At 42.0% G+C, this 26,794-nt stretch overlaps 1 protein-coding gene across 1 annotated transcript in view; it reads left to right on the top strand.

Moving 5' to 3' along the window:
* nbeal1 (neurobeachin-like 1) overlaps positions 1 to 26,794 on the top strand; it is an 87,493-nt gene that overhangs the window by 28,987 nt on the left and 31,712 nt on the right. Inside the window, exons 8-25 of the mRNA XM_061715912.1 lie at positions 2,820 to 2,905; positions 3,814 to 4,249; positions 5,809 to 5,915; positions 7,842 to 7,928; positions 11,067 to 11,150; positions 11,306 to 11,404; positions 12,114 to 12,685; positions 13,921 to 14,053; positions 14,233 to 14,352; positions 16,022 to 16,331; positions 17,231 to 17,316; positions 17,669 to 17,758; positions 18,679 to 18,856; positions 18,939 to 19,072; positions 20,094 to 20,253; positions 24,468 to 24,570; positions 24,995 to 25,154; positions 26,474 to 26,632. Coding sequence (XP_061571896.1) covers positions 2,820 to 2,905; positions 3,814 to 4,249; positions 5,809 to 5,915; positions 7,842 to 7,928; positions 11,067 to 11,150; positions 11,306 to 11,404; positions 12,114 to 12,685; positions 13,921 to 14,053; positions 14,233 to 14,352; positions 16,022 to 16,331; positions 17,231 to 17,316; positions 17,669 to 17,758; positions 18,679 to 18,856; positions 18,939 to 19,072; positions 20,094 to 20,253; positions 24,468 to 24,570; positions 24,995 to 25,154; positions 26,474 to 26,632 — 3,104 coding nt within the window. The remainder of the gene's footprint in view (positions 1 to 2,819; positions 2,906 to 3,813; positions 4,250 to 5,808; positions 5,916 to 7,841; positions 7,929 to 11,066; positions 11,151 to 11,305; positions 11,405 to 12,113; positions 12,686 to 13,920; positions 14,054 to 14,232; positions 14,353 to 16,021; positions 16,332 to 17,230; positions 17,317 to 17,668; positions 17,759 to 18,678; positions 18,857 to 18,938; positions 19,073 to 20,093; positions 20,254 to 24,467; positions 24,571 to 24,994; positions 25,155 to 26,473; positions 26,633 to 26,794) is intronic.

Raw genomic sequence — 26,794 nt, 5'->3', positions numbered from 1 at the left:
AAAACAAACTTAGCTGCTACAACTTTGAAAAGCTCACAATTTTTATGTTTCCTGCCATCTGTTCTTTTAATTATTTCCAGGTCCTCCAAGCTATTTATTAAATAAATGGTCTCTGCTCTTGACCACCGTTTACTGCGTGCTGCCATCTTGAAACTTTGTTTCTTAAACAAGCCCAGTGTGGAATATAAGCGTCATGGCGACAGACGGGCGAGGGAACGAGCAGCGCAGAAAGACCGGAATTAATTTAAAGTGGAATGAGTGTTTACATGATCGCAGAATTATTCTATTCGGATTTAAAATCAGAATAAACCAGCCACTTACTTCGGAATTAAGTTTAATTTGGAATGGGCATTTTCATTCGGAATTAGGTGTTTACATGGTAATTTTTACTCATTTTAAAATCGGATTTAATTTTAATTCTGAATTAAAGAGGAATTAAATTTCCCATGTAAACGCAGCCACTAAATCAGTAAATTTCTATACAGTTTGGAGACCCTCAGACATGATTTAACGCTGTGACTGATGGGTCTCCTGCTCCTCGGCCTCACAGATGTGGATGAAGGATGAACAGATCCTTCCCAAGCGCTCTCATGCCGTCGCTCTTTCCTCCACAAGCCTCCTCCTCTTCCCTCTGTGGGTCCAGCTGAATCCTCTCTTTGTGCCCTCGGTCTGTTTGCCAGGCGTTGAGATGAGACGATAGGGAATGGTGCCCGTCAAGCCTGCTGGGCGCCGCTGCCGGCCATTTTGAACAAACGCTCTCTTCTGTCCTGCGTCGTCCACGCGGCTGTTGTGGTTTCCCACGAAAGATAACACTCAGGGCTCCGCTAGATAGACGGCATGTGGACATCTGTTTCAAGTACTTGTGGGAGAACTGAAGAGATGCCTTTGGTTCAGCTCATTTACAAGTGCGGGACACTTTACTACGATGTAGTAGGATAAGACGTCACAGGGCCCAGTGGTCGGGTTTCCTGTCCCCAGTTGCTGACAGATGAGTTAATAGATGACAGGGCATGACCCGGAGGTTACTCCAGGGCTGTTTGTATCTGCACTGATACCCGGCTTATCTTCACATCAGCTGCCCTTGTTGGAGTTTCTGTTTGGATGCATTTGTATTTATAGAGGGAATGCGCATGGTGTCACAGATGCGGGTTACGCCCACTAAGTGGCAGAAAGACTGAGTAAACTTTCAGTTTGAGCAACTGGAAAACAACTAAAATGGGAAAGAGCTGTTGTGCGATCGACTGTACTCATAGATTTAGCAAGAAATCTGAGTTATTGTTTTACAGACTGCCGAAAAATAAGCTTAAGAGAGACAAAGATCGCTGCAATTCACAGAAACAACTGGATCCAGACCCCGAAACGTGGATTTGCGAGGGAGATGAAGGTTAAAAGTTAAAGAAGAGATGGATCAGGGGGACATTGAGAGTCTGGTCAACAGTGAGAAAGAAACTTAAACTGTCACATTCTATAGAGGGAATGCGCATGACGTCACAGATGCGACTTCACAGCGGGTTACGCCCACTGAGTGGCAGAAAGACTGAGTGGCAGCGTAAACTTTCAGTTTGAGCAACTTGAAAACATCTAAAATGAGAAAGTGCTGTTGTGCGATCGACTGTACTCATAGATTTAGCAATTTTTAAGAAATCGGAGTTATCGTTTTACAGACTGCCGAAAAATAAGCTTAAGAGAGACAAATGGATCGCTGCAATTCACAGAAAAAACTGGATTCCAGGCACCGAAACGTGGATTTGTGATTCCCATTTTGTATCAGGTAATGTTGGATTTTTGGGTAGCTAACATAAATGGGTCAAATCATAAAGTTCGGTGTCCTCATCACTTTAATTTCACCAACAAATCCTGCCTTGAAGTCGGACCAAGCGTCAAGACTTTTGTATGCCTTCAAGCTTTGCTTCGTGTCTTTCCCCGGCGTAGAAATTAAGTACATAGAAATATCAGGAAACTCCATTCGTGGCGAAATATTAATGTCCATGGACCACTGGTTCTTGGGGTAACTGTACAGGTCACTGTCAAGTACAACTGCCTTTAATTTAAGCCCATAATCGGCTGTTATCACGTCTTCTCCACTAGTTGCAGCCATTTTTGCCACTCAGTGTGAGTAAGGGGGCTGGTCCAGTGGGGAAGTGACGTCAATGCATACACTCTATTTATTTATTTTTTTACTTATTTTTTTTTAAATGAAAAGTCCGTCAGCATTACAGTGTCAGGTTTTACATACTTGACAAAGCAATTATTCTCGTATCAATGTCCTTATTGTCCAGTGGTGATGGTGGTGTCCTCTTGCTATGCTCTATAATCTGTCCATTTTCCCCATTTTTCCTGAAATTGTCTCTTGTAATCGTAGTTTTATATGTCATTTTTTCCATTACAAATATTTCTTACCCAGTGCTCAGCCACTGCCCCACGGTCGGTGGTTCTGCTTTATTCCATAACCTTGTTATTGCTTTTTTATTTGCCAATAGCAGAACTTTAACAAGATATTCATCCTCTTTTTGTATTATCTCTTGTGTCAAATTTCCCAAATAAAGTATCTTACAAGATTTGGGAATCTCGTATCCTATAATTTTTCTTAAACCCCGCCATATTTTATCCCAATATCTTATTATCTTCTGGCAAGACCAGAAAATATGCATATGGGCCACATCCACGTGTCCACAAAGTCTCCAGCCTGACTGCTGGTTACATACAGTTTATGCATTTGTATTTTTAGCTCCATTGCGAGCTGCAGTTCTGTATTTTGTCATTTTGCAGTTTATCAGTTCTTCATGAAACTCACATGTTTGAATGCGTCCTCGTTTCAGAGTGCTTCCAGGAGAGCGAACACCTCAAGGAAAGTCTGAAATGCTGCCTGCTGCACCTGTTTGGGGCCATCGTCGCTGGAGATCAGGTGAGGCTTGAAGCTGAGAGAGCAGCGCGGGGCCGAGCTGAGGTCTTATTCTTTTCTATTTTTTTCTTTTTAAACTTTATTTTTCAATTTTCAGACATAATAGAAAAACAACACCAAAAACAGGTATACAACAATACAAGAAAACAAGGGGGAGAGACACTACTGTCTTATATAATAATGCCATTTTGTCCATCTTGCTAAGTACGTCTCTGTTTTAAGTCGTAGGCTGTAGGTAATTTGTTCCATTGGTCGTATTTCTTCTACAATGTCCAATTGGCTCAGTCCAGGTGAATCCATCTTCAGCCAATTTTCTTGTAATGGCTTTCTTAGCCGCAAGAGATAGAATTTTGAAAATGTATATGTCCTCTTCATTTATTACATCCTCTGGTATCAGTCCTAAGTAAATAACCCGGGGATCTCATATCTTAAAACTTTCTCCATGGCTCTTAGGATCCCATCCCAAAATGCCTGCATTTTCTTACATGACCAGAAAATATGAGAGTGGTTGGCACTCCATTGCACACACTTTCTCCAGCAATATTGTTGCTCACCCAGTTGTTTATCTTTAATTTTTGGAGTAATAAAAAACAAATTCAATTTTTCCAACCAAATTCCCTCCATCTTTTGGAAATAGTTGAGGTGTATTGGTCTTATTCATGGAGTCCCAATCCCCCTCTGACAACTCTGTTTAATTCTTTTGCCCATTTCGCTTTTATGTACATTGTATTTTTTCCCTGTTGCTTCAGTAAACCTTTATACAGTTTGGAGACAATTCTTAAAGGAGTTTGTTTATAAGCACCTGTCAACACCTCAATCACATCATTCCCTTCCAGTGAGATTTCCTTCTTAATTTCTGTGTCATAAAAGTGTGAGGTCTTACTCTTACTCCGCCTCTACTTCTCCACCAGAGGAACGCTCTGCTCGCCATCTCGCCCGCCACCATGGAGGTGCTGATGCGGGTGCTGGCCGACTGCTCCACGGGCGGCTGCTCCTCGGACGAGGCGGAGGACTGGGACAGCGAGGCGCCCGACCGGAAGGCCCTGCTGACCCTGGGCTGCCTGAGGGAGGTGGTGCAACGCCTGCTGGCCTCCAGCTCCGACCAGCGGCAGGTGGAGATCGCCTCTGTGCTGGAAAACTACTTCAAGCTGCTCAACTCGGACCCGGCGGCCGTGGTCGCCGCCCGGCAGCAGCAGCAGCAGCAGCAGCAGCAGCAGCAGCAGCAGCAGCAGCAGCAGCAGCAGCAGCAGCAGCAGCAGCAGCAGCAGCAGCAAGCCAAGGGACGGGTTCCGACGCTGGGCCGGCACTGGGAGAGCCGCTTTGTGGCGCTGCAAGTGCACATGTTAGGTAGAGACAATCACTGACAGTAGAGCCTTCTAACAACTTGTGCTGTCAGGCGATTAAAAAAATTATTCTAATTAATTACAGGATTTATAATTAATTAATCTAATTAATCACATTTTAATCTCATATCAACTAAAGGTCTCCAAATAAAGAATTAGAATTCTAGGACATTACAAAATTGCAGTGCATGACTAATCAATTGAATACACTAAGAAGACAAGATTTGAAATCCACATTTTTATTTGGAAAAGCCTTGATTTTACAGATGCAGATTTACATAGTGTCAAAATCACTTCAAGTAAGTTAACATAACATTGGCATGACATTTTGTAGAACTTCTGATGTCCAAATTGCCTCCTGGCTCTTCCCACAATTTTCTTTGTAAAATATTTACATGGAACATGGGAAGCTTCTCATTTTAAATATTACATACAGAAAATTACACACAAAGCAGAATGAGTAAAGATCATGCTGCAGATAATATCAATATATCATATTACAAAACACATTTTGATCTCACTCCTTATTTTTGTCAAGTTAGCAAAACTCAGACTCAGGTTTCAGTCCACTTAGACCACATCTGGTAAAATTTCTCTGAAATCCACATTTTTATTGGTGAAGTGTGTTTCATAAATGAAATTCAAAAGAAAAAGCTCAAGCACATCAGCAAACCAATTAGGTTCGGTGCATTATTCAAAAATGCAATACAAATACAGTTAAATAAATAAAATTCAGAAAAAAAATAAGGCTCAAATAGGCACTTAAGCAGATTCAAAATTAAAACTAAAGCTGACTCAATACAGCAATTCAAGCACTGTAACGTTTACAGTGGAACTTGTCCTGACATGTTTAGCGTAATTCAGGTTGGAGTTACGGAGGAGTATTAGGGCCAGGAAGGAGAAAAATAAAAATAATAATTTAGACGAGGAAGATTTTTTTTTCATTATGCACTTTGAGAAAAAAGTCAAAATGTAGAGAAAATTGTCGAAATGTCGAGATTAATGTTGAAGTACAATTTCGAGAAAAAAGGCGAAATTTCGACATTATTCTTGCAATTGTATTTCAACATTAATCTTGACATTTAGACTTTTTTCTCAAAATTGTATTTCAACATTAATGTCGACATCTCAAATATTTTTTTCCTGCATGGCCCTAATACTCTTCCGTACTGGAGCAGCTCCGGTGATAGGAAAATTCTTTTTTACAAAATGTACAAATCACTGCGTTCTTGTTGATAGTCCCGTCTTCTTTCTTTTTATACATAAACTTGCCGTTCAAAGGTCCTAGCAAAGATTTGCTCGCCTCGCTCACCTTACTTTGTTTGTTTGACTAGCAACGCAGGAGGGAAGTGACCTGCCAAGTGGCCTAAGGGTCTCTCAATGGGCCAAATTTAAAATGCTTGCGCATTTTGCCACTCATAATGAATTGCATTAATTTTCATAACGTGTTAATTAGCAGTGTAATTAATGAATCTAATTGACACGCTAAACTGACTGCCCTACTAACAACACGTTTGTGGTAGGAGGAGCGTAACTGTCCCTCTGCTCTCTTTCCTGTGTCAGACACCATCAGGGACATGTTCCTCTGCTCAGACAGGCCCGTCCTGCAGGCCATCTTCCTCAACAGCAACTGCTTTGAGCATCTGACTCGGCTGCTGCAGAATAGCAAGGTAAGAGCCGGAGCAGCGTCTGATGAGGTTTGCTGTTCGGTAGATATCAGCAGGCGCTCAGTGGATGTCGTTCATCTTATGGCGCTTTTCCACTAGCACTTACTCAGCCAGACTCGACTCGCCTCCACTCGGTTTGGCGCCTTTCCACTAGGGGTCTAATGTGCCGAGTAGGGCTTTCAAGCTTTCAAGCTGCGCTGCAGAACTGGAGGGAACAAAGTGCATATAGTCTACATATATCTATATGTACTGTAGCTGCGCATCTTCAGTTTCCTCTTTCACCATGGATCACACTTTGGGAAGCCTTTATATTTTAGCGGTATTTCCGCGTAGATAAGAGTGAGTTTGATGCTCCTTAACAAGTTTGGTCTGTGGATCAACACCAACCATTGGGGAGTCGTTGGTCCCGGTGAAGCTGCAGTCTGTCTGCGGTGAGCAGCACTGAGCAGCACTGACATAACGGGTCGTAGCGGATTTGGTCATAATGTTTAAACTGTGTTTTGTGATTAATAAGCTAAGATTAATAAGCACGGTTTTTAATTATTTTGCGTTGGATCAATGTAGCACATAAAATCGTTGGGACCATCCAGCTCCTCAACCATCATTTACGTGTTTCACATGAGCAGTTCAGGTAAAAACGGCAGTCAAATCAGCAAAAATGTCAGTTTGCTGGATAAGATAACTTATTTTATCAGGAATTAATGTATCTAGTGCACAGCTATGCTCATGTGTGCATGTGAATAAGTATAAGTTTGTGTGTACATGAAAGTACAACGTGCATTGAGGCTTCTTGCTTCGGGAATCCCGGTCTGTGATTGGACGCTGCCTCGGCGTCGGCGCTGCTCATTTGCATAAAGTTGAGATTTCTCAAGTTCAAATTGACGCTCTGAACGGCTCCAAAGCCTCTGTGGACACCGACGTCTCTCGCAGTGAGCTTTCATAGAAAATTAATGGCAAACGGACGCCTATGATGCCTGTGGCGCTTTCAGTGTGAATCCGGCATCTGACGTCATCACACTTACATGCCACCGATTGGTCAGGCGGTTGGCCAATCAGATGTCTGAGTCAGGATGTGACATCATTTCAAGAGCGACTCGTGGCTTTTTGTTGATTTTTTTCAAAGAACAATGGCAGCACAGAAATCTGTTCTGTGGTCAAATTCCGAGGTGGAGACCTTCTTAAACCTGGTGGCTGAGGAAAATATCCAGAGAGAGCTAGATGGGGCCACGAGGAATGAAAACATATACCAGGAGCTTTCTCAGTCCATGTTTGCTCAAGGCTACAAACGTCACAGCAGCTTCACTCCAACCCGCCTACTTCTGATCTGGGTATTGAAAAGAAACGAAGGCAAGGCGAGTCGAGTCGGGCTGAGTAGGTACTAGTGTAAAAGCGCCATTAGTCTAAAAGGTCCAAAAGGCTGCTCTAGTCACTAATACCCGAGACTCGCTGTGTGAAGTGCAGCTTGCTGCTTGTTTGCGGTTGTGTTCTGATCCGTACATTTATCTACAGATTGTCGTATTTTAGATCTCGTGGTGCCGTCTCACCACGTAGAAGAGTGCCAGTTCTGCATAGGATAATGTCTCGGCTTTACTTTTCAATGCTTAAATGAAAGTTGGACATTTCTACTCCAATGCAACGTGTCATGTTGAGCGCTTGTTGAGGTTTCAGAGCGACAGGGAGCATTTTGCAAACAGCGCATGTTTCCCTCCTCACAGCAAGGCTGGAGCACCCACACACCTCCTCACAGGGGCCCCCAGCAGAGGGCTCATCGCTTTTAACATCCCACCTTCTCCTCCACTCGCATCATTCTTCCTCCCCTCCCATGTATCCTCTTCTGTTTCTCTCTCTCTCCCTCTCTCTCTTTCTCTCTCTCTTTCTCCACCTCCCCACACACTATGATGACCTGTTATGTGTCTGTGTGTCTGTCAGCTGGTTAATGCCAGGTGCACCGTGGCAGACAAGGACCAGAAAGATATAACCAACAACAGGTTACAGACAGGAGAGAGTGACACTCAGGTACCGCCAAGAAAGCCCCCTCCCTCCTCCCCCCCATCTCACGCCCCCCCTACCCCATCTGATCCACACGGCCACTCCACAGCATGACCCCCCAAACTGCCTCAGCTCTATATATTTCTAACTGGATCTTGTGCTAACAAGAAAAATAGGATGATGAAAAGTTAGTTGTCCATCTTAACGTCACGTCTGGGGCCCGTGCAGTTTACATCAGTTCACAAAAAAAAAAAAAAAGAAGTAGAGCATGATTTAATGAATTTGTCACCAGTCTGGGCCTCCGTCATCAACCACAGCTCTTTTAATTGAATCATCCAGCACTGAAGAGTAAGGAAGAGTATTAGGGCCAGGCAGGAGAAAAATAAAAACAAGATTTTAGAGGAGGAAGATTTTTTTTTCATTATGCACTTCGAGAAAAAAGTCGAAATGTCGAGAAAAAAGTCGAAATTTCGAGATTAATGTTGAAGTACAATTTCGAGAAAAAATTCGAAATGTTGAGAAAAAGTCGAAATGTCAACTTTATTCACGAAATTTCGACAATTTCTTGAAATTGTATTTCAACATTATTTTCGACATTTCGACTTTTTTCTCAAAATTGTATTTCAACATTAATCTGGACATTTCGACTTTTTTCTCGAAGTGCAAAATAAAAAAAAATCTTCCCCTCTCCAATGTTTTTTCTCCTGCATGGCCCTAATACTCTTCCGTATAAGAGCCCCTGGTTCCCCCTCAGGGTACGGCAGTTTTCATCCTCCTTCAGACTGTTTCTGCTCCCACAGCCACCTGTATCAGCTATAATCCCTCCATTGATCTGAGTTATGTGGATATAGTTGGTGAAGGCTCCATTAGGACACACTCACACACACACACACCAGTGTGCTTGTGTTGTTGTTGGGAAGCTGTAATAAGAGCTGGAGACAGTTGCTGTAACTTGCTTGTCAGGTTTAAGCCACTAAGCTTTAATCATTTTCAATGCCACCATTAAGAAGCCTCTGTTCACCTGGTGGGTGAAAGCATGTTGTTTACTTAGAAGACAGATGAGAGAAGAGTTCATCAACAGAACCACAGCACTGAATACAGTTTTCCTGCTGTGGGGTGGCTCCTTATCCGTCGTTTCCTCACGCTTCCTGGGCCCTGGTCACCCCACCTCCCTAAAACCACCCTCACTACCCCCCTCCATCATTTATATATATTTTGTTCCCCCCCTGCGGTACACTATGGGGTTTAACTGGAATGCTACCATGACAACCTTGTCTGCGCTTATTCAAAGTCCATTGATTTGAGGTTGGCTGCACTGTGCGACAATGACCCAAGTGGTGAAACTTTGCCACAGTCCCTCTCCAGCCGGTCCAAGACTCACTGTCAGAAACTCACAAGCTGTTTGTTGATTGGATAAAGTGGCACTTGGCACACTGGGCCCGAGCCGGACAGAGCTGGACGGAGATGCATTTGTCTTGGTTTGGCTTGTGTCTTATGAGTTGCATATGTGTGTGTGTGTGTATTATCAGTGTTGGGGGCAGAGGAGGTTCTTGTGGTTGGTTTCACCGTGTGTGTGCATGCATGTGAGCTTCCTGCTTCAGTCACATCCTCACTCTGTTACGGTGACTGTTGTCTTCAGCTGGAGCAGAAAGACCACACTACGTCACTATGAACATCTGTATGAGCTTTGACGCAGTGACCGACTGCTTCCACTCACTAACTGATTCAAATCAAACTCGGAGGCGGTTACTGAAGACTCACCTTTGTTCTGTTTGGTGTAATAGCTTCTTTGTTTTTAAGGGCCTTAAACAATTTGATCATTTTTGCATCACAAATCTTGTGGCTTTTAATTGTTTGCATGCTGGTTGTCCACGTATAACATCAATGTGAATAAGAATGTACAGTTGTGTGAAACGTAAGTACACCCTATTTCAACTCTGAGGTTTTGAGGAACAAAAATCACTTATCAGATTTTACACAACCTCAGATGAACAACACCCGTCGATACGTGACATCTTATTAGTTCAGCACAAGCAGAAGCAGCGTGTAGAAACCCAACCTTATGCTTCCTTATAAACTAGTAGCTCAAGTAGCAGCCAGGTGCTTTTTACCAAATCCAATTATGTGGTGTGACCGCTGCTACAAGAGCAGAGAAATTGTTGCTGTGCATCAAACTGGGAAGAACTACAAGGCCATTTGTCCTGCAGCTGGAAGGCAGAACCCAGCCAGCACCATTATGTGCTCATTGCAGCATGATTGTAAAAAAATATGTGCACAGTGTGAATATATGATGCTGAGGTGCGAATGTGCATGTGTGAATAGTGAAAAGAAAATCGATGTAAAGGGCCAGGATAAGCTTGAAAAAAACCTTCCTCCCCCGTGATGTCAGATACTTATGGAAGAGTATTAGGGCCATGCAGGAGAAAAAATATTTGAGAGGGGAAGATTTTTTTTTTATTGTGCACTTAGAGAAAAAAATAGAAATGTCGAGATTAATGTCAAAATACAATTTTGAGAAAAAAGTCAAAATGTTGAGATTAATGTTGAAATACAATTTCTAGAATAAAGTCGAAATTTCGTGAATAAAGTCAAAATTTTGCCTTCTCAACATTTAAACTTTATTCACGAAATTTTGCCTTTTTTTTCAACATTTTGACTTTTTTCTCGAAATTGTAGTTCAACATTAATCTCGACATTTCGACTTTTTTCTCAACATTTCGACTTTTTTCTCAAAGTGCATAATGAAAAAAAATCTTCCCCCTCTAAAATATCATTTTTATTTTTCTCCTGCCTGGCCCTAATACTCTTCCGTAGAAACTGATGTCATACAGAAAATTATTCCTACTGAGGGCGGTTCAAGCTATGGGATGTAATTAGCTTTGCCAGCCAGTCCCTTTTGAATTTGGACTCTGTTTTTATTAAATACATGATGACACGGTGTAATATACATGTCTAGTTGTTCAACTGAGGTTATACTTATCCAAATTAAGACTGTTTTTCATGTCTCAAAACTGTAGATGTGGAATAATCAAGTTAATTACAGACATTTTTATGCCTGAAATTGACTTGAATAACTGCTCTGCCTCTTTTATTTAAAAGAAGATGATGACGAAGAAGCAGAAATGGGGATGTGGTGGATGAGTGACTTATGTGTTTTTCTTTCAGGTTATTCAAGGGCGACTGGACTCCCTTGCTGTAGCAACCATCAAAGCTCTCACGACAGTGATGCATAAATCACCAGCTGCAAAGGTTACTCTCCTGTTTTCTGTTTACGTCCATTTACTTACTTACAGAAAAACAAATCGGGCCCAGCATTCAGCCTTGTGGCACGCCCACATTCAGGAAAAGATGAAAGGAATCTTCAGTGCTCTGATGTTGAGATGTAGTTTCTTTTTCTTCTGTAGGAGGTATTTAAGGAGCGAATTGGTTACAATCACCTCTTCGAGGTGCTCATCTCTCTTGGCCAGCCGTCCAGACACCTTCTCAAAGAGCTGATGAACATGGTAAAAGATGCATCATCTTCACCTGTTGCCTGCTTCTTTTCTTTCTTTTAAACAAGTGTCTCCCAGTATGATACGGAAGAGTATTAGGGCCATGCAGGAGAAAAAATATTTGAGAGGGGAAGATTTTTTTTTTTTTATTGTACGCTTCAAGAAAAAAAGTCAATGTTGAGAAAACAGTCGAAATGTCGAGATTAATGTTGAAATACAATTTCGAGAAAACCGTCGAAATGTCGAGATTAATGTTGAAATACAATTGAAGAATAAAGTCGAAATTTCGTGAATAAAGTTGAAATACATTTAAACTTTTTTCTTGAAATTGTAATTCAACATTATTCTCAACATTTTGACTTTTTTCTCAAAATTTCGACTTTTTTCTCGAAATGTCGAGATTAATGTTGAAGTACAATTTCGAGAAAAAAGTCCAAATGTTGTGAAGTAGAAATTTTGAGAATAAAGTTGAAATACATTTTGACTTTTTTCTCGAAATTGTACTTCAACATTATTCTCGACATTTCTACTTTTTTCTCGACATTTTGACTTTTTTCTCGACATTTCGACTTTTTTCTCGACATTTCGACTTTTTTCTCGAAGTGCATAATGAAAAAAAAAATCTTCCTCCTCTAAAATTATATTTAAATTTTTCTCCTGCCTGGCCCTAATACTCTTCCGTAGTATGATGCTAATCATGGTTGTGTTTCTATGTGTCCAGGCGGTGGAGGGGGAGCATACCTCCGTAGGCCTCCTGGGCATCAGTAACGTGGAGCCCCTGCTGCTTCTGGTCCAGTGGTTGCCAGATCTGGAGTCGCCGGAGCTGCAGCTTTTCACGGCCGACTGGGTCCGCCGGCTCAGCTGCCTCAACCGCCAGACGCGCTCCACCTGCGTCAACGCCGCCATGGTCATGCGAGCCTTAGCTGCTCTGGAGCACCACGAGCGTCTGCACAGGGCCTGCGCCGAGAGCCTGTTCGGGTTGGTGGGCTCGCTGGGCTCGCAGTCTCTGAGTGCCAGGGAGCTGTCGGGACTCCTGCGTCTCCTCAGGCCCACCGAGCCCAACCAGCCACATCCGCATGTGGGCCCGGCCCTGAGGGCCCTGCTGGCCATGGTCCGCAAGCAGGGGCTGGAGAGCGCCATGCAGTACTTTGATCTGTCCCCCAGTATGGCCGGCATCGTGGTTCCCACGGTGCAGCGGTGGCCGGGCTCCGCCTTCAGCTTCCTCGCCTGGTTGTCGTTGGACCAGGACCAGCTGGGACCGCTCAGCAAAGACAAGAGGAAGCAGCTGTACAGGTGAGAGGTCCATGTCTACAGACCGCTTTTCTTTTCACTGTTTGTCAGTCTGTGTCGCTACTAGGCCTGTGTTGAAAAAATCGATTTTCTGATTCTAAATCGATTCTCATATTAATTCCTAAAATTTGATTCGTATGTCTAAAGATTGATTTATTTCATCATTACATTACAACTTTTGGTATTTTTTTGTTTATGCCTAAAAAAGGAATGTTTTGTTGGACACAAGAATAACTGTTGCTATGTTTTTGCCTTTTAAATATGTTTAAAGGTATGAAAACATTAAAGTTTTCAGTTATAATTGCATAAATTGTCTATATTTCATTACTTTATATACTGTCTTGGGGTTACATTTGCATAGAATGCTAAAAACCAAATTCTCAAAACTTAAAAACCGAAATAGACCGAAAATGGAAAAAATAAAAACGCAATGTGGGAAAAAATAAAACTGATTTCATACGTCTCTGTTTGCTGCCCTGGATCTGTTTGATAATTCTGACCCACAATGTTTCTGAAAGCAGTTATATCAGGATTCTGGGAGGTGATTGGTCCTTACAGCATCATTAGCTGCCAATACTTGCTGTTGAATCTCAATATAATACTAGTATTAATATGTTGCATAATTACAGTCACATAATTCATGCAACAGCTGAATAAACATTTTTAATAACATTAACCCAAATCGATATCGGAATCAAATCAAATCTTGATAATCGATTCTGAATCTTAAGAATCGGATTTGAATTGATCCCCAGCCCTAGCCGCTACCGACTGTCTGGGTGAAGCAGCCAGAGATTTTTAGGAGTAGAGAGACGGGCAGTACATCCGAACCCGTTCCTGTTATTGTGTCTGCAGCTTTTTAAAATCTCTCTTTTTTTTTTTTTATTAGTATCTCCATCCATTTTGATCAAAATTGCAGTTTTAAAGGACTTTTCTGGAGGTTGAATACTTAATTCCACGATGGGCTGACAGGAGTAGAGCCGGTGCAGTTGGAGCTCATCATTAGTTTTGTGTCCAAAACGCATCAACAACTTTATAGAAAGTCTGAATGTTCCATTCAATTTTATTTATATAGCGTTTATTACAACAGAAGTTGTCTCCAGGATCTTTCCAGAGACCCAGAACATGACCCCCGAGCAATTATTACATGAACAGTGGCAGGTAAAAACTTGAATGTGAACTGGAATACTCCACTGTTTGGAAACGGGCTTAAACACGCAACGGTTGGTTCTGTACAGCTTTTTCACCCCTGGAGGGACGGGATTTGAAGCGTTTATCAGCTCAGCCGGAGTGCTGGTGGTGGCCGTGTGCACGAAGAAGGAGTACGTCACCGTCATGCTGCCGGACTACTGCTTCTGCGACTCTCTCTGGGTGAGTCTGCTGCGGTTGCATCACATTTACACTCGTATTTACTCACAGGGTGGGGCCAGTATCTCTTACTTTGACTATATAGACAGAACAACATGAGAATAATTGGTAATCTAGTGTTGTCCAGCTCTTTATTTATTAACCCAGTTGCTGATGACAGAGTTCACTGTGGTGGTTTACAGCACAGCATCGGCGTGGTGCATGTTCCTGGGAAGAGGCCGTTCGGCCAGAGTCTCGTCTACATTTATGTGGATGGACAGCAGAAACTGTCAGCCCCCCTCAAGTACCCCACCATGACAGACGTAAGACATCATCTTTCTTCACAATTTAACCTGCTTTCATTAACCCCTGCCCGCCAGCAGCTGCACGCACCAGTTCATGTGTGGAAAAAGTTACTCAAGTGCTGTCAAGGTGTTTTATTTCAACTGTTTCTCAAACAAGAAGCCCTATAGCCAATATGTCAAAACTCCAACAAAGTATTTGATTTATAACAACTTAAAAATACATATGCAACAATGATGGCGCCCCCAACAACAGCAACATAACGCAAGATCAATTTTCTCCACTCCAGCGTAGTGGGTTTCATATGAAACTAGAAAAGCTTTCAAATGATACCGAACATAATCTTTTCTGGGCCGAACACTTCATGCCAATCTCAAAACAAACCAAAAGCCAAAATTCACATTTCACAGCCCGCACATCAGATTGTTCATCACACACTACACCAGCAAATCCCAAAGCTATTCCAACCTTGTGGCTTTTGGGAATTTACGTAAACTTTTTTTGACATTTTACATGTTGCGAGGTTTCAAACGAGATCTTACACTTGAACGAGATTTCATCCATCAGGCCTCTGGAGCGCGGCAGCCATGTTGGATCAGTGACGCACAGTTACACAGCGCATAGAGCAACACCGACAGAGAGACGCGCACAGAGCACTGGGATTTTTGATGATGCATGATTTCGTAAATGTAAAATCTCAATCCAAATTATTTTATAACCATATTCCCTTGAAAAGGGGTAAAAAACACATTTGGCACTTTTTCGCACAGTATAGGTATACAAGTGTCCAAGTAGAGAGTCTGCCTGGTACTATCCACACTAAAACCTTCATAAAATCTATGTGATTTAAGCTTTTCTCATGTAACTTGGTCCAGTTGTAATCAAGTAGTTGCTGAATCCAGGCAGTGGTGTCTTATAATTATATCCATTGCTACCATGGTGTTTTTCACTGTGCAAACTAAAAAGAAAATTAGACGAGAATAAAAATGTCATTTTTTTTTCTTTGGTTTATCACAATTTGCTTGTGAACATGTGAACTAGGGCTGAGCGATATGGACCAAAAGTCATATCTCGATATTTTCTAGCTGAATGGCGATACTCGATATATATCGATATTTTTTCTGTGCCATAATTGGGGTTTCCCCCAAAGCATTATAGCATAGCATCTCTGTTAGCTTCATTTTTTTCTGAGGCAAACCCTTAAAAAAACAGTCAGTTTTAATACAAAGCCTCGTGCCAAATGTCACACAGGTTCCTTTATTAACAGAGGTCTGCACAATATCAAAATGTATAAAACAAATGAAATAAAAATAAACTGCCTGCATATATAGAATGAAAATGCTTCTTGAATAAAATAAAACAAATATCCCTTTCCTGCATAACAATTAAATTAAAATACACTGTGCAATTAATACAATGTAGACAGTAACAGGCAGACTTTTCCACTGAGGTTGACAGTTGTACAAATAACAAAACATTTGTGCAAATCTCAAATAAGACATTCAAGTCAATTTGTCACAAAATAAGCTATATCAAAATCATAAAGATTATCCATATTGTCCTTATAATTGTGGAGATATTGTTGATTTAATTTGGATAGGCCTGTTCAGGTGAAATTCACCTCCAAAATCCCTAGGAGTGAACAGGTTAAAAACCACAGTTTCCTGCCTCTGTGTCGTCCACCTGCAGCCCTTCACCTCCTGCTGCATCGGCTCGGCGGGCCACCGCACCACCACCCCCCCGCCCTCCCAGATCCCAGACCCCCCCTTCTCCTCGGCCACCACCCCCACCACTCGCTCCTCGCTGGGCGCCATCCTCTCCCCGCAGACCTGGGGCGGCCTGCTCGGGGGGAAGCCCGAGTCCGTGACCAAGCTGATCTCGGCCGGGACCCAGGACAGCGAGTGGGGGAGCCCCACGTCCCTGCAGGGCCAGCTGGGCGGCGTCATGGTGTTCAGCGAAGCCCTGCAGCCAAACCAGATCAAAGCCATCTGCAGTGCTGGTGAGCAGAGCGAGGAGGTTGCAAAGCCAGTGAATACGTTTACACGCAGTCAAAATTCGGGTTAAGGTCAATATTCCGGTGACTGAAACATTTGTAATAATCTGTTTACATGCGTGAGCAAACAGGTTATCCCTGTATACATGGTAATTGTAATCATTTGGGATATCTGGATCAAACCAGCGATTCAAGGAGAACGTCATGACGCAATTCCTGTAATTTCTTCTTCCTGTATCCAAATCCAAAACAACAATAACAGCAGCACGGCGGATAATGAACAGCCCAGTAGAAATGGTTTTGTTTCTCGGCCCTGTAGTTCACCTTTTTCAGCATCTTCCAGCGGTGCTTGATCTGGTCTGGCGTTCGTACAAATCCTGCTTCGCAACTTTTCGCTCACCTTTTTGTAAATATCGCTATCCCGGTACTTTCTACCGTCTACAAATGCCAAAATGTTCATATCTTTCATTACATTTATGAAGTGATTAGTCTCCTCCTGGTCTTGCGTTTCTCCATGTTTATAAGAACTTCCTGGACTCAAAAGAACAAGATTCCTTGTGAAAAGAGCACGCGCAGAAAACAAATTCCTGTTCCTTTTGACGGGGATATCCCGTTAGGCGTTTACATGACCAAATATTCGGGTTAGAAAAGGAGTAACCCAGGGGTCATTTTCGGGTTTTTAAAAACCGGAATATGAGCAAATTCCGGTTATTCAAAGGGATTATTGGTGTTTACATGGCCGTGCAAAACCGGGTTATTGCTAATATTCCGGTTAGAACAGGGTTATTGACTGCATGTAAACGTAGTCAGTTAAACTTCTGATGGGATGTTGGAAGAATTGTGTTCAACAGCAGCATTTTGAGGCTTCTTTTATCTCTCTGTCCTCTTTTTTTTTTTCTACTCAGGTCCAAACTGCATTTCTCCATTTAAAGTTCAAGAGTCAGAAGTCGGTGACCTGTCAACCAAATTGCTGCTACATTATTCACCCAAGGTGACAGAACCTAACTACTCCGCCCCCCCAACAGTTTACTTAGTTTTTTTTAACTCTTTATTTACTTATTTTTGTATATGTATGTATACATGTAACAGTACATAACATAATAAAAATAAAGTAAAGTAGTACAAGAGGGGGCATACTAATTAAGTTGAGTGAGCATTTTCTTTGTCTTTGAATAATGTCCCTTTTCTTCAGTTTTGTGTAAAGTGTTTCATAAACAGTAAAGTTGTCGTCTTCCTGGTGTCTGTAGTGTTTTTCTCCTAACCTGGTCTGTGTCTGAGTCTTTTGCTCTGGGTGCCAACACTTTACATTTGAACGTACTAACGTGCTTCTCGTCGGTCTACAGGCTTGCAGGAACCCCATCTGCCTGGATCTGTCCCCCAACATGCTGCACGGGCGCCTGACGGGGAACAAAGTCGTCAACTGGGAAATGAAGGTCAGAGGAACACGTTATATTTCTGCTGCGTGAGTCTCGTACACAGAAGAGGGCAGAACCCTGGGACAGTTTCTCACCCCAGCCGGCACCATTATGTGCTCATTGCAGCATGATAAAAATATGTGGACAGTGTGAATATATGATGCTGTAGTGCGACTGTGAATAGTGAAATGAAAACCGGTGTAAAGTATCAGGATAAGCTTGAAAAAAACATATTCCTCGCCTGTGATGTTAGATACTGATGTCATACAGAAAATGATTTCTACTGAGGGCGGTTCTTCAAGCTGTAATTAGCTTTGCTAGCCAGTCCCTTTGCATTTGGACGTATTTTATTAAAGACATGATGACACGGTGTAATACCACGGAAAAATATTAAGGCCATGCAGGAGAAAAAATATTTGAGAGTGGAAGTTTTTTTTTTATTGTGCACTTCGAGAATAAAGTCGAAATTTCGAGAATAAAGTAGAAATTTCGAGAATAAAGTCGAAATTTCGTGAATAAAGTCAAAATTTCGAGAATAAAGTTGAAATACATTTAAACCTTTTTCTCGAAATTGTACTTCAACATTAATATAGACATTTTAACTTTTTTCTCGACATTTCAACTTTCTTCTCGAAGTGCATAATGAAAAAAAAATCTTCCTCCTCTAGATAGATAAATAGTTCTTTATAGTCATTATAACTTATGTACAACGAAATTAAAAGTGCTCTCCAGTCATCGCATCATATATAAAAAAATTAAATTTAAATTTAAAATATAAACAAATAAAATAAATATATATATCTCTAGACACATTCACTCTAAAATATTATTTTTATTTTTCTCCTGCCTGGCCCTAATACTCTTCCATATAATACACACGTGTAGTGCTCAGAAGAGTGTTTTGTAGCTGAGCTTGAGCGTGTGTTGGTCTGGGACAGGACATGATCAACTGCGTGGGGGGCCTGCCGGTCCTCTTCCCCGTACTGGAGCAACTGGTACCGCTCCCCCCCGACCAGCAGAGCAGCGACCCTGCCAGCTGCTCGGACTTCATCACGCCAGACGTGACCACACCAGCGGACGGGGACTGGGTCATCCTGCCATCCAACAGGGCATCAGGTCCGTCCCTCCACAGCCTGAAAATATGTGTAAACATTTAAAACAGGCAGCATATGAAAAGGATTATTTCTTCTGGTCTCAGAAGCGCGTCTGGAGAAGAATCTGGTGGCCACATTCCTGTTGGTGCTGAAGCATTTCCTGCAGAGACACTTGATCAATCAGGAGACTCTGCTGCACTCGCACGGCGCAGGAACGCTGGGAGCGCTGCTGCAGAAGGTCTGTGTATTTCTAACTTCATGGGTGGGGTTTGGGCTGAAATCATTAGTAGGTACGGAGACGGAGGCTGGTGAAGGTAAACTCAAAACTCACACCTACGGATCCATCAGTTAATGTTCACACAAATCCAGGATCGACATGTATTTGATATTTAAAAGCTCAAGACACGTTTACAAAAGCAAAACTGAAAAATGGATTCTGCTCTTAAAGTCAGGACTATTTTATATATATAGATAGATAGATGGATGTGTGTGTGTGTGTGTGTATGTATAATATTTGGTCATGATACCAAACAAGATAAGATAAGATAAGAAATCCTTTAATAGTCCCACAGAGGGGAAATTTGCAAAATAATGCTTTTTTGTTTTCCACGTCGTTAAGACATTTTGATACAGCGAGGGCTTGCAGGGCAGGAAGTGGGAGGTTCTGCTTCATGTTATTTTAGCTACAGAGCGTCATTCATGTCCTTGTCCTCCAGCAGATTTAACTCATGTATACCTCCCTATTTCTGTTCCAATGCATTTATCTTTCCTTCCATCGTCATCTCTCATTGATCTTTTCCCTCCTCGGTCTTTAGCTTGGTGCAAGAGCCTCTGTATTTATTTGTTTAGTGTGAGAATGGAAATGCTCCAAAGCAAGCATTTACACCCCGCCATGGGGAAAAGATCCGATAAACCTCCAGATAAGTGAAATGTCTTAGATGTGGTGAAAGGTGCTCCAGGCAAAGTAACCGCACCCTGCAACTGCTAAATATCTAAATATACAAATAAAGCCCTAATGTGTTTTCCTCTTCCCCATGTTCCTTATCTGTTTATGGAGCCTGAGTTATGGGTGTCACGGCGCTTTAAACCGCAGCCGCTTGATGACGAGCCTGAGGTTCATGTGTATCTCTTTGTGTCCTTAAAGGCACATTTCCTTATCAGCGGCTCGGCCGGCTGTTACTCTGTTACTCTGCCCCCCTCTGTTATGAATTTGTGTATTCTTGCACTAATAGCACATCATATTATTTGTCTGTGCTCAGCTTCCGCCGGGTCACGTGGATGTCAGCGTGCTGGTTGCTACGCAACTGCTTATAGAGCAGGTGACCTTCGAGAAGAACCAGGCCCTGCTGCAGCAGCTGCACACACACGTGCTGTTCAACTTCAACATCTGGAACAAAGGAGACTTCCCACTACGCATAGGTTAGGCCCAAATGTATGAGTACTGTGTAAAAATGTCTTAAAACCAGGTAAATACTAGCACTGGGGATAGATTCAAATGTCAAGAATCAATTCTATTCCGATTCTTAAGATTCAGAATCGATTATCAAGATTTGATTCGATTCCGGTATTGATTTGGGTTAGTGTTATTAAAACAGTTTTTTGAGCTGTTGCATGAATTATCTAACTGTGTAGTTATGCAAAATATTAATACTAGTATTATATTGAGATTCAACAGCAAGTATTGGCAGCTAATGATGCTGTAAGGACCAATCAACTCCCAGAATGCTGATAGAACTGCTTTCAGAAACATCGTGTGGGGCAGAATTACCAAACAGATCCAGGGCAGCAAACAGAGACGTATGAAATCGGTTTTATTTTTTCCCATTTTCCGTTTTAATTTTTTCTATTTTCGGTCTATTTCGGTTTTTAATTTTTGAGAATTAGTTTTTTAGCATTTTATGCAAATGTAAGCCCAAGACAGTGTATAAATTCATGAAATATAGACAATTTATGCAATTATAACTGAAAACTTTAATGTTTTCATACCTTTAAACATATTTAAAGGCAAAAACATGGCACCAGTTATTCTTGTGTCCAACAAAACAGTCCTTTTTTAGGGATAAACAAAAAAATTCCAAAAGTTGTAATGTAATGATGAAAAAAATCGATCTTTAGACATACGAATCGATTTTTAGGAATTAATATAAGAATCGGTTTAGAATTGGAAACATTTTTTTCAACACAGACCTAGTAAATACAACCCATTAATGCGTCCAGGGACTTTGTTCCCAGCTTGACTGGATACTTGAAGCACCTCCGTTTTATCTGTCTTTAGTCGTCTTTTGTAAATTGGTCGGTGTTCTTTCAGATTATTGCTGTGGATCAATTCACTCTGGAGCTTTAGATGTTAGATGATCTCACTCTTGACTATAAAACCTCGGTATACGGAAGAGTTAATGATCAACTCATGACCAAAACGTTCCCAGGTCCCATGACTGTAAGACGAGTCCAGATCCTCATCCCTCCACCCTTGCACTTGTTTGTTTGTTTTATTTAGGATCCCATTAGCATTAGCAACAGCATCAGCTATTCTTCCTGGGGTCCGACATACACACAACACACAAATTAACACTTAATACATAATAGACACGCATTATACATGACAAACAAAACAATAATAGACACAACTCCCTCAGTCACAAACAACACAGAGGATAAAACTAAATCACCATCATTCTCAGACATAAATACATAGAAATGAAATAAAACACCTTCATAAACAATACCTGCCTGAAATAACCTTATCTTGGAATTCCTGACCACTTTTCACCTTTATTGTGATAGGGTTTACACTACCTGTAATTCTATTCAAACTTCATTCTATTTCTTTCCAAATGTCAAACCATAATTCATTGAATTTTAAAAGATATTGTTTCAACTGAATCTTAAACCAATCTTTGCTACCTACATGAGAAATATGAACTGGTATAGAGTTCCAGCCAACCATGGCTCTGTAAAAAACAGTTCTCTGTATCAAACCTGTTCTCACCCTTGGTAGTATGAACCTCCTTTCTGATGTCATTCTTGTACTGTAACCATGGTGAGCAGAATAATAGTATAATCTGTCATACAGTTATTTCGGAGATCCTGTCACCAGTATATTCCTCAGAAAATTTAACAAAGTATAAGTAGACCTTTGTCTTATAGATAACCAGCCTAGATTCGTATGCATGCTGGACACATTAGTGTGTTGGTTTACATCAGAGATGGCATCCTGCATTACTGTTCAACATCTCAGCCTCATTTTCTCCACAAGTCTAGTAGTTGGAGTGAGATTTTGTGAGGATGTCCTCTCCTGGGAAGATTGGCCCAGGACCAGCTCTATAGAGGGTATGCATTGACGTCACTTCCCCACTGGACTTACTCTCACTGAGTGGCAAAACATCAGCAAAAATGGCTGCAACTAGTGGAGAAGACGGGATAACAGCTGATTCTGGGCTTAAATTAAAGGCAGTTGGACTTGACAGTGACCCGTACAGTTACCAGAAGAACCAGTGGTCCATGGACATTAATATTTGGCCACGAATCGAGTTTCCTGATATTTATATGTACTTAATTTCTACGCCGGGGAAATACACGAAGCAAAGCTTGAAGGCATACAAAAGTCTTGACGCTTGGTCCGAATTCAAGGCAGGATTTGTTGTAAAAATTAAAGTGATGAGGACACCAAACTTTATGATTTGACCGTTTAACGTTAGCTACCCAAAAATCAAACATTACCTGATACAAAATGGGAACCACAAATCCATGTTTCGGTGCCTGGAATCCAGTTGTTTCTGTGAATTGCAGTGATCCATTTGTCTCTCTTAAGCGTATTTTTCGGCAGTCTGTAAAACAATAACTCAGATTTCTTGCTAAATCTATGAGTACAGTCGATCGCACAACAGCTCTTTCCCATTTTAGATGTTTTCCAGTTGCTCAAACTGAAAGTTTACGCTGCCACTCAGTCTTTCTGCCACTCAGTCTTTCTGCCACTCAGTGGGCGTAACCTGCTGTGAAGTCGCATCTGTGACGTCATGCGTATTCCCTCTATACCCGGGTTAGGGTCCAAAAAAGTGCGTGCCTGGGCACCTGGAGGCAGCATTCGTCCCTTAAGCTGTTCTGTGTGGGGCTCTCAGCAGGTACGGGGTACCGGGTCTGTTACCACTCAGCCCCGGGGTTTGTCCTGCACAGAGAAATGTGAGGTGGCCACGTTGATCAAATTTCATGCTGCCTTGGCCTTCTGAGACAAAGTGGTGTTTGTTTGTTTTTCGTGCCTGTGAAATGGTGTGTCCAAACAAGTAGGAGCTTTGTGTGTTTGATGTTTGGAGAAAGGATGAGATCACGGATACGAGCAGCTGAAATGAGAGACGGGGTGGACGGTTCTGTCGTCTGAGTGGAGTCACTGCTCCTCCACATGGACAGGAGTTGGTAGACGCCTCCTGGACGCCTGTCTGGGCCGGTGTGTCTGGTTTGGCCCGGGAACGCCTCGGTATTCCCCAAGAACACTGTTCCGGGGCTGGGGATCGATTCAAATGTCAAGAATCGATTCGATTCCGATTCTTAAGATTCAGAATTGATTTTCAGGATTTGATTCAATTCGATCCAATATTAATTTTAGGTTAGTGTTATTAAAAATGTTTTTTGAGCTGTTATATGATTGTAGTTATGCAACATATTAATACTAGTACTATATTGAGATTCAACAGCAAGTATTGGCAGCTAATGATGCTGTAACGACCAATCACCTCCCAGAATACAGAATTATCAATCAGATCCAGGGCAGCAAACGTATGACATTGGTTTTAGTTTTTAACACATTCCGTTTTAATTTTGTCCTTTTTTTGTGTTTTTTGGTTTTTAAGTTTTAAGAATTTGGTTTTTAGTATTTTGTGCAAATTGAACCCCAATAAAGTATATAAAGCAATGATAACTGAAAATTTTAATGTTTTCATACTTTTAAACATATTTAAAGGCAAAAACATGGCAGTAGTTATTCTCGTGTCCAACAAAACATTCCTTTTTTGGGCATAAACCAAAAAAAATACCAAAAGTTATTTGTATGAAATAAATAACTAAGAAATAAATAACTCAAATATGCCTTTCAATATTAATTTAAAGTGCAGGAAAAGAAAGAAATTGCAACAGCTCAACAGCGCATGTGTGAATTAAATGAGGCGACTACTGGGATTAAAGTTCACCGGGCGAAAATGTAATAATGAAAAAAATCGATCTTTAGACATAAGAATCAATTTTTAGGAATTAATATGAGAATTGATTTAGAATTGGAAAATCGATTTATTTTTTTTCAACACAGGCCTACAGAACAGCCAGAGAAGGGCTGGGGGAGATGGAGGTCTGAGGCCTGAACTCGGATTAGCAGAAGCAGAAGGGACTTAGCTTCTCTAAGATCATTGCTGATGTCTTTCCTCCTCTGCATTTTGTTAACCGGAACTGAGTGCTCCAAACCCCACCATGCCAAAAGTTCTGCTGTTATAGTAACTGACAGTAAATGACACGTGTTTTTGTTCATCCGAGGTTGTAATTAGTTATTTTTAAGAACTGGTGAGAACCAGACATTAAAAACGGTAAAACGGCTGTTGTTTATTAACATGACTGTATTTATCCTCCCTGTTTGTTTACTTGTAAACAAGGTCATATCCAGTACATGTCCACCGTCATCAAAGACAACAGGAAGCAGTTCAGGAAAAAGTACGGCGTCCAGTTCCTGTTGGACACCATCCGCCTTTATTACGGGTAAGACTTCATCTCACAGAGGTCAACACCGCTCCTACGGAAGAGTATCAGGGCCAGGCAGGAGAAAAATACAAATAATATTTTAGAGGAAGAAGATTATTTTTTCATTATGCACTTCGAGAAAAAAGTCGAAATGTTGAAAAAAAAGTTGAAATGTCGAGAATAATGTTGAAGTACCATTTCAAGAATAAAGTTGAGGAAAAAGTAGATTATTCTCGAAATTTCAACTTTATTCATGAAATTGTATTTCAACATTAATCTCGACATTTGGACTTTTTTCTCGAAGTGCAATATAAAAAAAAATCTTCCCCTCTCAAATATTTTTTCTCCTGCATGGCCCTAATACTCTTCCGTAGCTCTACTATTCGCTTGCCAAAAGGATTGTTTTTCACAAACCCCCCGAATCGTGTGTTCTGGTCTCCAGGAGGAACCCTAACAGAGAGAACGAGCTGAGCGAGGACGACGTCCGCACCGTCCGCGCGTCTCTGTACGGCCTCATCAAGTACTACATCAGCAAGGGGATGTCGCAGGAGGAGATGCACAGCATTCTGGGATACGTTGCTGCTACCGGGGACGAGGACCAGGTGACTTTAACCACAAATGCAGCAAAGACGTCAAATAAATGTGCTGATTGCACCCGCTAGCGGCTCAAAAAACAAATCTGTCAGATCAGCATCTAAGAAATCTGGAGTAGGTCAAGTTGTTGTTAGTCGGTGGTTGTGAAAGCGGTTAATCCCAGAAATTCTCGCCATTAGAGGGTTTTTGCTGGGAAACGAGGTGACCTCTCACCACAGGATTATGAGTTTCCTAATGAGCTGTGTACAGGAAGCTGCATGCTCATCTCCGGCCGGCAGCGTCCTCCGCTTTCATGGAGTAATGTGTGGTTTTTAAGTTCCACTCAGTCCGTCACATCCTCACGCTGAAGCCTACGACACCCTCCATGAGCACACGGTCAACATAATCACTCCATCCTCTGTCACGCTAGACACATGTTGGATACATTCATCTATTCCTGAAGAAAAAAGCTGATTTTTCAGTAAATCTACCGTATTTGGTGCAAATCTAACCCTGATCACAAGTTAAAAGGCGCTTTTCCACTAGAACCTACTCGGCTCTACTCATCTCAGCTCGACTCAACTCTTTCTTTTCCACTACAATTCAGCACCTGGAGCAGAAGTAGGAGGTTGGAGTGAAGCTGCTGTGACGTATTTAATTGTGTGATCTAAACGAAGAAGACAACAACACATATCTGACTTTCCTTACTTTGTCTTTGTTTTGTAAAGACCTTGTTTCAGGTTCTTTTCCGTTCTGTGGCTTGTGTTCAATATCAAGTTAAAAAAATGAGAGCGAGAGAAACTTCAAGCGGCAACGCTTTTTAATTTTTTTAGTTCGTCTCAGCGTTGCTGAAAGGTCAGCTGGAGCCGTGAGCAGCTATGAAGTGACAGAGCTCCTGGTGGATCTGGTCGTTCCTTATCGCCCGTCTAGATCCCTTTTTAATTCTCTCCTCATCCACCAGGTTTATGAACATCTGCAACTCATTTTGCGCTGTCATTGCTGATCGAATAAAATGAACAATAAGCCGTCGCTTCTTGTCGCTCTTTCGCTGATGTCACATCCTGACTCAGACGTCTGACTCCAACCCCCCGACCAATCGGTGCCCTGTAGTGTGATGATGTCAGATACAGGCGACTCAGCCGCTTAGAACCTCAGAGTAGGTACAGAAAAGTATCTACTCGGCACGTTAGACCCCTAGTGGAAAAGCGCAAAACCGAGTGGAGCCAAGTCGGGCTGAGTAGGTACTAGTGGAAAAGTTCCATAACAGTGTTTTTATTGGAGCTGTACGTGATGTTGTAACAAGGTTTGCCAGTGTGTGACGTCTCCCGCGTGCTTGTGTGCGTTGCAGCTGTGCGCCCTGTTGGAGCTGTTAATCAGCCTCCTGCAGAGCAGCCCGGCCAAGGACCAGCTCTTCCTGCTCCTCTTCGAGCCCGCCGCCGCCGACTCCTGCTACACCCTCCTCCTCAACAACAAGTACACGGACCGACTCCGAGAGCTCGTCTTTAAGGTGAGACGCAGCCTGGCGAGCGGTGACGCGGTGACCTTCCGGGCCACGCCCACCTTTACGGACGCTAATCTGATCAATTTAGCCAGAGATGCTAACGTCCTACCTGGGCCATAAGTTGACTGAATCATGCATGCCCCCCCCCCCCCCCCCGACTCAGCGGGT

The sequence above is a fragment of the Cololabis saira genome, chromosome 24 (assembly GCF_033807715.1).
Source record: "Cololabis saira isolate AMF1-May2022 chromosome 24, fColSai1.1, whole genome shotgun sequence".
NCBI classification, from domain to species: Eukaryota; Metazoa; Chordata; class Actinopteri; order Beloniformes; family Belonidae; genus Cololabis; species Cololabis saira.
The sequence above is the reverse complement of the archived record's forward strand: the minus strand, read 5'-3'. Positions and strand labels throughout refer to the sequence as shown.